Here is a 12,910-nt window from a genome sequence, read left to right as displayed (position 1 = left end):
ATTTAACTTCTCTGGGTCTCAAGTTTCCATGTAAAATGAGGAGGCTTGACTAGAGGAGCTATAAGGTCCCTTCTGTCACTAAAATGATGTTCTCCTTGCCTCCCTCTGTATTACAACCCTATCTATTAGCCACCTCATCAGCCAGAAGGCATATCAAAGAGTTTCCAAACCCCAACTTAAGAAATGACAAATGCAAGCATATATTTTCATGTATGGTCAATATTTTGTTTAGTTTTGCTGAACATTTTTTTCCAGTCTTTTCAATAAGGAATGGCTTGCTATGTAAGAGAGAGTTAAGGGATATATTTAAAAATATATATGATGTTGAAACAAAAGGTATTCAAAAAAAAGACAGGCAAGAAAGATTAGCCTTCCTCCAGATCACACAAACCATTGGCTACATCTACCATCTTCAGCATAAAGGACCCAAATGTGGAACAAGACAAAATTCCTCTTGTCAGCTCCGCTCTGCCCCTCCCAACACTGTTGCCTTTGCTAACATTGAAAAAAATCCAAGTCTGAAAAATTACCACAAACTATAGTGTCATCAAACCACTTCCTACACACTTGTGGCCTAGTGAGAAAGAGCGCCAAGCATGATTTCCTGGCAGAATGCGACTAATAATTAAAGAGACTGAGTCCCACTAGTCAGAAAGACTGGAAGGACTTCAGCAAGATAACTTGTTAATTGATGGGTCTTCTTCTCAGAGGTCTATTTGGTCTTCCCCACAACAGGTATTTAACCTACTCTCCTGGACTGCACTGGATGCAATGAAGAAGTAAGGCAGCACCCTCTAAGAGATGTGCTGAGAAAGAGGAACTTTCATTTTTCATCGGCTCCAGGTGGGCAAACATAGCACCCAGGGAGATGGCGTGGAACTTCCTTCTAATGTGGGGAATATTCACTTCACTCCTGGTAGCAGATTATGCAAGAGGTAAGGGAACATGGCATATTTTTAAAACCTCAAACAATCTGTTTTATAATTCCATCCCACTGGAAAACCTCTTCTTCTTTCAACAGCAAGTACAATTTGCTGTTAACTATAAGAATGACAAGTTCAGTGCAGGTAATTAAGAGCCTAGGGTTTTATCACTTTGTTCTTCATTGGTCCCTATCTATATGTAACTGAATTGCACTCTTGGGCTTTCCTGTTCAAATTCTTGAATCTGAAAAAGCAATAGTGAAATAGTTCATTCTTAGGATGTTACTGGCCAATATCTTAAGATTTCTTTATCAATACCTTTAGATGTGTATTTTGCGTTCCTGTCTATACTACAAAATAGTCAGGAAAGGTAATAGATCTTCCTGATTTCTGATCTGATGTTTTTGAGATGCTCTTTTGATGGTCAAAATAGGGGGATGATTTAAATGTCTCAATTTTGTCTATAGCATTTCTGCCAGGAATATTTTTGTCTCCATGATGCATCTGGGTCAATAGAATTTACATTTGCTGATACGATTTGAAATATATTTTCTCAAAGGTTTTGGCAGGGGTAAAAAGAGAAAATAAAGGACCATTCTTTTTTCCCTTTACCTTTCTGCTCTTCCCCCAACTCTTTCAAGTTGAGGGTGTATTTCATAATACCTTCTCTCCATCAAAAAAGACTAGATATGAGATTCTGTAAAAATCTATTATAATTAATATTCTTTTTAAAAAAAAAGAAAAAGAAATGCCACCATTTAGGTGAAGAAAAGATAGACTATGAAGCCAAGCATGCCCATATACTTAGCATTTTATGACAGTCAGTGGGGAGGGAGGAGGAAAAGGAGGATTGGAGAAAGAGAAAAAAGAGAGCCAAATGGTTAGGTATGAATATCCCCAAAATAATCTATCTCGAGCTATATTCTAGCCAAGTTGCTCATTTGAGACAGTTGTAAGAATAATTTGTATATGATACAATAAATTACAATTGGAATAATTTTTGAATGGAAGATGTGATGGAAGATAGAACCCATATCCTGACAATTCTGCTAAGCAGGAGATCAGATTAAGTAAGGATATATGCTAACATTTCCCAAAATGACAAATTATTCCAGGGAGATATATTTCAAATGAATTCAGATCTTTACTGACCATTGATAACATTCAGTGAAGGACCTAAAATGATTCCAGGTGTTAGTGGAGTGTAGAAGTTATATTTACAACAGGTTGCATTTTGACTCTGTGGTCAGTGTACTGAGAAGAAAGTGGTCTAATGAACCAAATGTCTCGTTTCAAACTTTCTCCTTCAAAGCAAACTGAGACTTAAAAGAGATGTCATTTTGATTGTCCGGTGGACAACTTGACAACTCTAATCAAACAGGCCATCAGCAGACACAAATTCTCACTGATTTACATCATTTTTCAGTCTGTAATTTCCCAACGCTGCTGCGTAAAATTGTGTCAAGTGAGGAATCAGTCAGTGTGGGTGGTTTCTTAGTCTCTATATTACTGGTTCCTGGGATGTGGCTGAAAGACATGTTCTCCTACCGTTGTCACCACAGCATATTGCTAGAGGCATCTTTCTTAGAACTGTGGAAATACTGAGAGGTCACAATCTCTTGAGTATTTGTTTTTATTCTAGGAATTCTCTGACCGAATATTGATTTCTAGACTTAAGAAAAAAGAGTGGAAACCCTTGAAGATGACATTTTTGAATAATTATTCCTTCTTATAAAAACTGCTGCCCATACTGGAATTTCCCATTTATATTTTTGTCATGAAGACAAAGTTACTTGCTGCTTGCTTTAAAAGCTAATTCCCTCCAGACTTCAAAAGAAATTGCTGAGACTTTCTTGTTCATCTCTTATATGCCACTGAGAAGTAACTATAAAGGATAAGAGTAAGGACTGGTCCAGCTATTTCACTGAAATAAGGAACTTCCAGATGCAGAAACTCTGTCAATTCAGGTCAAGACCTCTTCTGCTTCTTATAGTATTAAGAGTGGTGCCTAGTAGCACTGAAAAGTTAAGTGCTCAGGGTCACATGTCAAAATATTCCTGAAACAGGACTAGAATTAAGGTCCTCATGACTCTGAGGCCAGTTTTGCTCCCTCTATACAAAATATAATACCATTTAAAAAGTTTAACTCAGGCCAGTTTAAAAATAAAAGTAGTAGACTACTAAATATAAATGCATTTTGAGAAAATTTAGTGGAAATTAATTGTAGGAGACTATATTAATTAGCAGGCTTAATTAGATGGTTTTCTTGAACTTGGTAAATTTGAATACATAAATGTCACCAAAAGGTAAGAATCATGAAGGAGAAAACATTTAGCTTTAACATACAACTTACATATGTTTTTTCCCTCCCTTGAAAGGCACATTTGTTGAATGTCAATCACATACTTTAGTTTGACCACAGGTTGAGCTCTTTATAAAACTTGGAAGAGCTAATCCCCATGCAAAAGGTTCACCTGACCAACAAAATGCTACACACAATGGAGGTAAAGTAGATACGTCCTCCTTTAAAATGGTATGGTTCTAAGAAGGTATTGCTTTTATGCACCTTCACTTTAGACATTGGAAAATTAAGGAAACAGAAAGGAAAACTGAAATACCTAGTGATTTACATCTAAAACTAAAACTGAAGCCTATAGTTATGCCTTCACTCCAAACAAACCTTGCTTTCCCACTCACATTCCACAATTAGAAGCAGTTAGGTGGCATAGTGGATAAAGCACCAGCCAGAAAGACTTAAGTTCAAATCTGGCCTCAGATACTTACTATCGATGTGATCCCGGGCAAGTCACTTAACCTGTATGCCTCAGTTTCCCCAACTGTAAAATGAGAGTAATAATAGCATTTACCTCATAGGGTTGTTGTGAGGATCAAATGAGATAATATTTGTAAAGTGCCTAGCACATAGTAGGGACTTAATAAGTGTTTGTTCCTCACCTCTCTCCCTTATGGCCATCTGAAGCATCATGATTTCTAAATCAAATCTTTATCTTCCATATGTTTTACTGTAGGATTTGCTCACAGACCTGATACCACTCAAAGTACTTTCCTTTCTTCTTATACCACAGGATCATCTCCAGCAGTCTTGAAACCAAATCAAAGCCCTATTAGGAACCTGGGAACTCAGTGGAAATTAAATATAAAATGAAACAAGTCTAGTTAAAATGAGATATTTTCAAGTCAGATGTACTTCTGAATAAAGAAGATTTCCAATTGGAGAATATGCAAGACAAAATCTAAGTTCACAGATGTTTGAGCTATCAAAGTCTTATACCCTAGCACACTATTTACATGTTATATCATGATCTTGTATGATTCCAAGTACTTCCATAATTAGAACCGCTTGAAGAGTCATGACAAAAGCACAATTCATGATTTTTCCCCTCTCTTTTTGAGGGAATACTTACACTGGTATGGTGTCCATAGACGCCCTTCCCCCCATCTCTATTGCAGTCTGTATCTATTGTGAGAAAGCCACTACTCTAAGAGAAGAAGACTTCATCGTTAAGTGAGAATGTCTCCTGAGATAACATATTCTCAGTCACTGGGAAAGTTATAGCAAAGAATGTATGACAATTGAGTAAGGCTGTTGCAAAAGTCATTCATATGTAATACAAACTGTAGTCAATGACCTCTAAAGATTGTCTTCTTGTAATATGGCTCTTACTTCTTCTTTTCTCTTCTCTACCCAAGATTTACTAAAAGGTGGTTTCTAGGTAATGAAAAAGAGGAAGAAAAGGAGAAACACAAGAAATCTGGGGCAATGAACCCCTATCTTTGTTCTCTTCTGTTGTCAGACTAAAGAAAATGTATGGCACCCAGTTCTAAATCTCTATCTTGACTTTTGTTTCTCCTGCTTATTACTTTGGAGTGGCTTTTAAAAAAAAAACCTGAATCTGACCACGTTTTGCGAGCTGCTAGCTCACAAATTACTTGGTTATTTCCCCATCCAGTACCTTTCTCCAAAACAGGAGGTTAAATTTGAGATATCTTTTTCCAGCCTGAGATATCCAACAGGCAGCTGGTATTATAATACATATCCATACATATTATATCATATATTAAAGTCATTTACATAAAGATGGTAATTGATAAGATTCTTTGCTCTAAACAGTGAAAATAGAAAGGACAAAGTAGGACAGAGTAGGATGAGCTCCCTTCCCCCCAAAAAAAGTCCTGAGAAGCCTCTAAGAGAGACATAGTTAATATTATGAAAGCAAATGTTTAGAAAAGTCAGGGTTATAGTATTTAAGTAATAATAGAAGCAAGCTGTAACCAGATGTTTATAATAGAGAGAAGCAAGAGACAGGTGTCATGTTAATAAAGAAACGTGTTTTCACAAAGAAAAAAAGTACAGATGTATAAAATAGTTTTATTTCACTGTTCTTGTTTATAAAAAGTAAGACTAATTCCTTGGCCTATATTACCCTCCCCAGACACCACTGTTCATGTGATCTTGTGACAACTAATTATTCTAAATGAATGGTGGAAATACCCTCTTACCAAATTTGATTCTCTATATCCTGCTTCTGTCACCTCTAGCTCCCTTTCTCTCTCTCTTTCTCTCTCTCTCTCTCTCTCTCTCTCTCTCTCTCTCTCTCTCTCTCTCTCTCTCTCTCTCTGACCTCAAAGAGCAATTTTATGTTCCTTCTTTGCATATAACCCGATTTCAAAGAAAGCACCACAGCCTAATCAAGCCTGTCCCCAAACAACCCACAAAACAGAGGAAATTCTGAGCTTCTCAGAGATGGACTAAAGTGACTATGTTCAGGAATTGCCATTTCTACCCACAGAATCACCCACCATTTTCTGATACAGATGAAAATAGATATCTCCCTTAGAAGTTTTACAACAGCTTCTCCTGTTGGTGATTCAACGAATTCCTTTCTATATGTGTACAGGGGGTTGTGTGAGACTCTAAGCAATAGCTTTATGAGTAAAAAAGTTGAGGTTTTTCATTACCATTATGTGTCATTCAGGTTGAGAAAACCTTATAAGCTTGTTGCTTGTAGTGTGGTCTATTTTGGGGCTACAGAAATTCCTAAAGACCATTTACTAAGGCAGAGAGAGCTTGTGATTTGCCAGTGGATGATGAACTAGTGGAATCACTGTTCTTGGGAAAATAACTGGAACAAAGAAAAGATGGATTGATATCAGTGATGCCAGGGAGAATGAGAGCTGCCTCATGCTGAAGGAAGCTTTTGAATGACAAAACAGTATCAGATGTTCCTTGAGTATTCCTGAGCCTGTGGCAGTTCCTTTGAGACTCCCACAGACCCATACCTTCAGTCCTTAGTATCCCCAACACCACCCAATAACTAATCCATGTTTACTATTTAGCATTTAGTTAGTATTTAGTTAAATACTAAATAATAATTGTTTCTCTTTTACCCAGGAACCCTGAGGGTCTACTCCTCCCAATTTGATTTTTTTTTATTAAAGGGGCCATCCCTTGAGCAACTTCTTAAAGAAACCTATTCATTGAATGAGTTTATTTCACTCAACGTGAGCATGCTATAGGACTTTAGCCTGAAAGGGCCAGGGTCTCCCATTGCATCCTGGGCCATCTCCAGTCATCCTGATGAATATCAGGCCATTGGATCCAGATGGCTCAGGAGAAGAAAGTGAGGTTGGTGACCTTGCACAGCCCTCCCTCACTCAAATCAAAGTCAACTGCAACTCATGTCATCATCTTGATGTCATGGTCCTCTTCAAGCACAAAGGACAAACACAACAACAACTATGTTTATTCTGAAATAAAGCAGCTCTGAATATGTATAGATAGTTCTTTTTTCCTTTTCATAAGGTCATAGAATTTGAGAAGTGGGAAACTTTGGAAATCTATTTGACTTACAACCTCCTTTATATAGATTAGGAACTGAAGGCCCCAAGAAGAAAGGTGATTTCTCCAAGGTCACACAAGTTTCAGTTTCAGACCTCAAGTCCTCTTACTCCAGAACTCATGTTCTTTCCACTACAACACACAAAGAACACTTTTATAATTCAATTGAACAAACATTTACTCTGGAAAAAGCACTGTGCTAGGCACTAAGGAAGATAATAAAGATAACCCAATCCCTGCCTTCAAGGCTTTTGCAATATTGCAAAGAAGATGCATAAACAAACAATAATCATTCAAAAGACAATGTGGTAAGTGCTCAAAAGAAATATAAAGGGGAATCTGAGTCCCAGAAGACAAAGGTATTTTTTGACTGGTGGATTTCAGAAAGGTCTTGAGGGATAGGAGATAAATATTTCAACTGGAAGAGATGGAGAAGGAAAAGGGATTCCAAGTTTAAAGAATTTATTTGGAACCCACGCAAAAGAAAAGTGTTAGCTCAGACTCCACTTACTGGGAACTGAATTTAGACAAGGTGGGACCAGAATTTTTCTTTGTTGAAGATTATGGATGTTCATAAATTATACAAATATATAGGATAAACTATTGTAGATGAAAATGTTTAAAATCCTTGAAAGGCCAAACTGTAACTTCTTTCAAACACCAATTAACATTATATAAACACCTTTCATATTCAAACAATTAATATGCTAACTATAAATGTCCAGTTGTCAAGTAGCTCTTTAAGAAAGTTTGAATGAATGAGTGAATGAATGTTATACAAAATCAAAAAAAAAAGTGCATTTCTTTTTAAAATATCTATTTCTATCAGTTTACCCTTTGTCTCAGTTAAGATTTTTAACTGTGCTTTCTATAAGAGGGGCAGGTGAAAGAGAAATTTCCCTTATGAAGAATGTGTTTATTGATTTATCTATATTGATTTTATGTTAATTTAATGTAATTTTATGTTGCTATAAATAACTTACATTACTAATGTCTGCTTAAAGCTCCAGGACTTAGACTATCCAACTTCTTCCAAATAGTATTCTGTAAGTTTCCCCACCCCTAGAAGATGACACTGAACTCTCTCCCAGGTGATTTTTGTGTTAGTTCATCGGTAAGGTGGAGTGCACCCTACCCCAATTTAGCTTTTACACCTTAACTAGATGAAAATTAACCTCAATCAATTAATCAGGGCTTTAGACTAAGTGTGAAGTCTTTGAAAGTCATTGAATGAAGGCAAAAGATGCCAGACAGGAAGTCTGTTGCAAGTAGCTGAGACATTTTGTCAGGCCCTCTAGATCCTACATAAAAGTTAGCTGGAATCAGAGACTTTCAGAAAGCAAATGTTGTTCAACCTTAGAGTTCCATCTCCTTGCCTTTTAGTCAGAGTAGGACCTTATCCACTCCAAAGGGTCCACGGGATATTCCCCACCCCACCCCCAAGATATCAGAGAGCTAGCGGGAGCGTCTGCCTCAGAAGCCAAAGACAGACTGAGTATAGTTTCAGTTCACTTGAAGGGAAATTTTTGAGCATCCAACAAAAGGAGGAAAGTGAGTTTGAGTAATCAAGGACTATGAATTGTCACCTGTGCTCTCTAAACTTAAACCCACTTTCCCCTGAACTCTTATATATTGTAGAAAATTAGGTCATAGACTTGGGGGGATATCTTAGATTAACTCTTATTAATGTACCACCTTAGTAAATACCCTTTTATAAAAGCTAACCTATTTTCAAATGATAATCTTGGGGAAAGGGGGAGGAACACAGTGGTTTGTAAGTTCCTTGAGAGCAGAGACCCTCTTTTTGACTCCTTTTGTATTCCTAACACCAAGAACAGTGCCAGGCACATAGTAAGTATTTAATAAATGCTTGTCTATTGGTTAATTGAGTCATTGGTATTAGGTAATCCCACACACGCACACACTTTTCAAATGTACCTCTAGAACCCAGAGGGTTCTGCCTACCTAACCATCCTAAAATTCACTAAGATCCTAAGAAGTTGACATTAGCATATTCAGAGAAACTGAGCTAGACATCTTTTTTGCCCAAAGGTAATGTTTTTATGTTGTTTCTACCTCTGAATAAAAACAGAACTATGCCTTCAAACCATGCTGTATGAGAATTGTGGTATCTGTTTCCAGCTGTTTTGATACCACATGCCCTCTTCAAAAAACCTATTTCAGAGTCAAAGAACTATTCTTTCTCTTAATAGAAAAAAAAAATAGCAGCCACTGGCTAGAACACACAGACCACATATGTGTTAGAATTTAGCTCTTGATCTTTACTTATTTTTACTTTTCACTTTTGGCTTTCACTATTCTCCTTTGCCCAAACCAGACCCATGAGTTTCACTTTTGCTCTCCTGTCATTTGCACTTCTTTGGAGCTAAATCTCTTGCTCAAGTGAGTACAACATAGTATGACTATTCTCCCTTCTTGGTTACCTTTCTTTCTTCCCACTTATTCATAAGAAAATGGTATGACGTGCATTCTTAGAAGTCTGAATTTTTTTTCAGGGCCACTTAGACAAATTTCTGATCTCTTCTGATCCATCCTGCAAATTACAATGGAATTACTGATCTGTATTAGTAGAAGTTTGTGAACTAGATTGCTTGTCCTTATATTTCATTGTTCAGCAGTCTCTAGTCTAATGGCCCCTCATTGTCTATAATTCTGTCCCCAAAATCCAAACTATTCTATCTGACATTCAAGCTTTTCCGTAATCAGTTTCAAACCACCTATCCAACTTTATCTCCCAAAGAAAAATGAATTTCACTTACTTATTCCCAAATTCCCTCTTTGCTATACTCCACCCAGCCAAGCTCAACTCTTCCCCAATACTTTTTACCTTCCTGTTCAAATTCTGCCTATCTACTGAAGAGATAGTTCAAGTACAGCAACAAAAGATATATGGAATAATGGAGAAGGAAAAGGGTATGGGCCTAGACAGAGACCTGGGTTCTTTTGCTTTTACTTTCCAACATGCTCATTTTCAGACACATAGATCTTATATTAGAAGACAACTTAACTTCCTAAACTTCATGACTGGAATATTGCCTTAATGGTAAAGAGAGAGCAAAGGGGAAAGTAGGATGGATATACTCTATTTTTAACCCTTCAAAAATTGGTTTGAATTTTGATAAAGGTAATGTTTTAATGAATAATGAGCTATATTTTCATCTGAGGATAAAAAGTGAAATTACTCAATAGTTGCCTAGTATTTTCCTTGCCTGAGTATTAAAAGTGTGCAAGTATGTTTTCTATTATTTATAAACATCCTACCATCTTCCACCTATGAAAACATTAAAGGAAAATATCTATCCCAGTTTGAATTCTCTCTTAACACCAAGGGCACACTCCTTTTCTTTTTTTTATGTTTTGAATTTTTTAATTAAAATTTATTTTTCCTCTTTCCCACATCCCTTCACAAAGAAAGAAAAAAAAGGAAAGAAGAAAGGAAGGAAGGAAGGAAGGAAGGAAGGAAGGAAGGAAGGAAGGAAGGAAGGAAGGAAGGAAGGAGGAGAGAGAAAGAAAGAAAAGCTAACATTTATATAGCACTTACCATGAGCTAGGTAAGCACAGTGCAATCATTATCTCATCTGATCCTCACAACAACCCAGGCACATAGGTAATAATATTATCTTCATTTTACAGATGAGGAAACTGAGACAAAAACAAGTTAAGTGACTTTCCCAGGATCACACAACTATAAAGTATCTAAAGCCTTCCTGTATCAAGTCTTCCTGACTCGAAGGAAGGAAGGAAGGAAGGAGGAAGGAAAGGAGGGAGGAAGAGAGGAAGGAGGGAGAGAGCGAGGAAGAGAAAGACAGAGGGGAGAAAAATATGAAGAAAGATTAAGTCCTTATCACAAATATACATTACCAAGCAAAACAGAAATTCATATTAGACATCTTCTTACTCTTTTTTATAAGTTTGCATTGATGCCTTTTGTTTTTTACATTATCATAGTTTTTTCTAATAGTCCTTTCTCCCCTTCTTCCTGCCAGAGAATCATCCCATGTAGCAAATAGTACTTTTCACAAGACAAAAAAGAAAACGAAGAAAAATCAACGCAATCAATCAACACACTGATAAAGGCTGAAACATGCAATGTAGATCCCCCACTTCTACTTAAGGATGGATTGGAAATGTCCTCTCATATCTCTTCATTTTAAGTCATGCCGGATCTTTATAATTTTGCTATGTTCATTTTTGATTATTTTATGACTGGTTTTTTTTCCACTTATATTGTTGCAGTCATCCTGTATAATGTTTGCTTGACTCTTTTTTTTCTGCTAACTACATCCATTAATGAAGATCTTTCTGTGCTTCTCTATGGTCAGTACACCATCAGTTTTTTACAGGATGTTGTTGTTGAATCAATTAACAGGGTTTTCTTGACAAAGAGACTGGAGTAACTATTTTCTTCTCCAGTTCATTTTACAGAGGAGGAATTGAGGCAAACAGGGTTAAGTTATTTGCCCAGAGTCACACAGCTAGTAAGTATCTGAAGCTGGATTTTAAGTCAGGTCCTCCTCACTCCAGGGCCAACACTCTATCCACTGTACCAGATAGCTGCCCCTTCCTACAGGACAGAAATACTTCATTATATTCATAAGCCACAATTTGTTTAACCATTTCGCAATTGATGGGTATCTACTTTGTTTCCAATGCTTAGCTATCACAGATAGCTAATATATATAATATCATAAATATCATGGGGTATATAGGGATTTTCTTCTTATAAATGGCTTCCTTAGGGCATACGGCCAGATATGGAGTCTCTAAAGGTATGGACATTTTAGTCACATTAATTACATAACTTCACATTGCTTTCCAAGATGGTTGTACCATTTCATAGCTCCACCAACAATGTATTAGTGTACCTTTCCTTCCACAACCCCTCCAACATTTACTGTTACCATTTGGGTCATTTGGGAAAATTAGTACAATGTGAGGTAAAATTTCAAGGTTGTTTTGATTTATATTTGTCTTAATTGTAGTACTTTGGAGCATTCTTCCATGTGGCAATGATTTCTTTCTAATTCTGCTTTTGCAAACTGTTTCTATCCTTTGATCACTTATCTATTGAGAAATGTCTATTAGTCTAATATATATCTATTAATTTTTATATATCTAATAGTCAAATAAATATTAACTAATTGTTTATATAGCTAGGATACCAAACCCTCATCAAAGAAATTTGATACAAAGAGTACTTTATAAATGAATCTATGCAAGTTGTTTGTGTCTTGAAGATCTATGTATTTTGTGGCTGCTAGGAATAGATTTCCTTTTCTGTTATTGGTTCTTAGATTTTATCATTATATAAAAATGCAGTTGATTTCTAAGGGTTTATTTTGTAATCTTCAACTTCACTGAAGCTGTCTCAATTAGCATCTCTGTTAATTCCCTAAGTTTTTCCTAGTAAGCCATTATATCATCAGCAAACAAAGATTCTCAGTTTTTAAGAATAATTTGTCAAATATAGGTATTAATTGTTCTTAAATATTTGATATTATTCTTCTGGAAATCCATCAGGACCAAGAAAGGTTTGGGGTTTGATGTAGGAGTTTTTTTTCTTGTTTTTTTGGTAATCTACAGTTATGTCTGTCTTCGGAGATTTGGTTATTTAAGATCTGTATTCAGTCTTCTGGCAGTTCAGGTATTTTATATTTTGAAGGTATATTTCTACTTATTTTGTTGTCAGCATAATTAGCATGTAAAAATATGTTCTGGTTATTTTTTATGTTTTCTGGTTTTGTTGTGATTTTGCCTTCCTGGTTTTTTTTTTATTTTATTGACTTAATTTTCTTCCATTATCTTTGAAATCATTTTAGATAAAAGTTTATTAATTTTGTTATTCTTTTCAAAGAACCAGCTCTTAGTTTTTCATCATTTCTATTTTTTTAGTTTGTAGTTCATGTATTTCTCCTATAATTTTTAATATTGCCTCTTTTCTTTATTCTAGGTTTGTTTATTTATTGGTTTGTTAATTTTTTTAATACATATTCAGTTCTTTAATATAAAAAGAAGGGCCTTTTTCTATTTTGCCAATATATTAAATAGGAATATAATTTTCTCTTTAGGAATGCTTCAGCTGTATCAAAAACTTTTTAGTATGTTG

General features: G+C 35.8%; 1 protein-coding gene across 2 annotated transcripts in view; it reads left to right on the top strand.

The window, feature by feature from the left end:
* The first annotated feature begins 767 nt into the window (after positions 1 to 767).
* IL2RA (interleukin 2 receptor subunit alpha) overlaps positions 768 to 12,910 on the top strand; it is a 45,711-nt gene continuing 33,568 nt past the window's right edge. For both annotated transcript variants that reach the window (XM_072654233.1, XM_072654232.1), the window contains exon 1: positions 768 to 935. In XM_072654233.1, the coding sequence (XP_072510334.1) occupies positions 869 to 935 (67 nt within the window). In that variant the 5' untranslated portion in view covers positions 768 to 868. The remainder of the gene's footprint in view (positions 936 to 12,910) is intronic.

Source organism: Notamacropus eugenii, chromosome 3 (genome assembly GCF_028372415.1).
Source record: "Notamacropus eugenii isolate mMacEug1 chromosome 3, mMacEug1.pri_v2, whole genome shotgun sequence".
NCBI classification, from domain to species: Eukaryota; Metazoa; Chordata; class Mammalia; order Diprotodontia; family Macropodidae; genus Notamacropus; species Notamacropus eugenii.
This window is presented reverse-complemented; position numbering and strand designations above follow the sequence as displayed.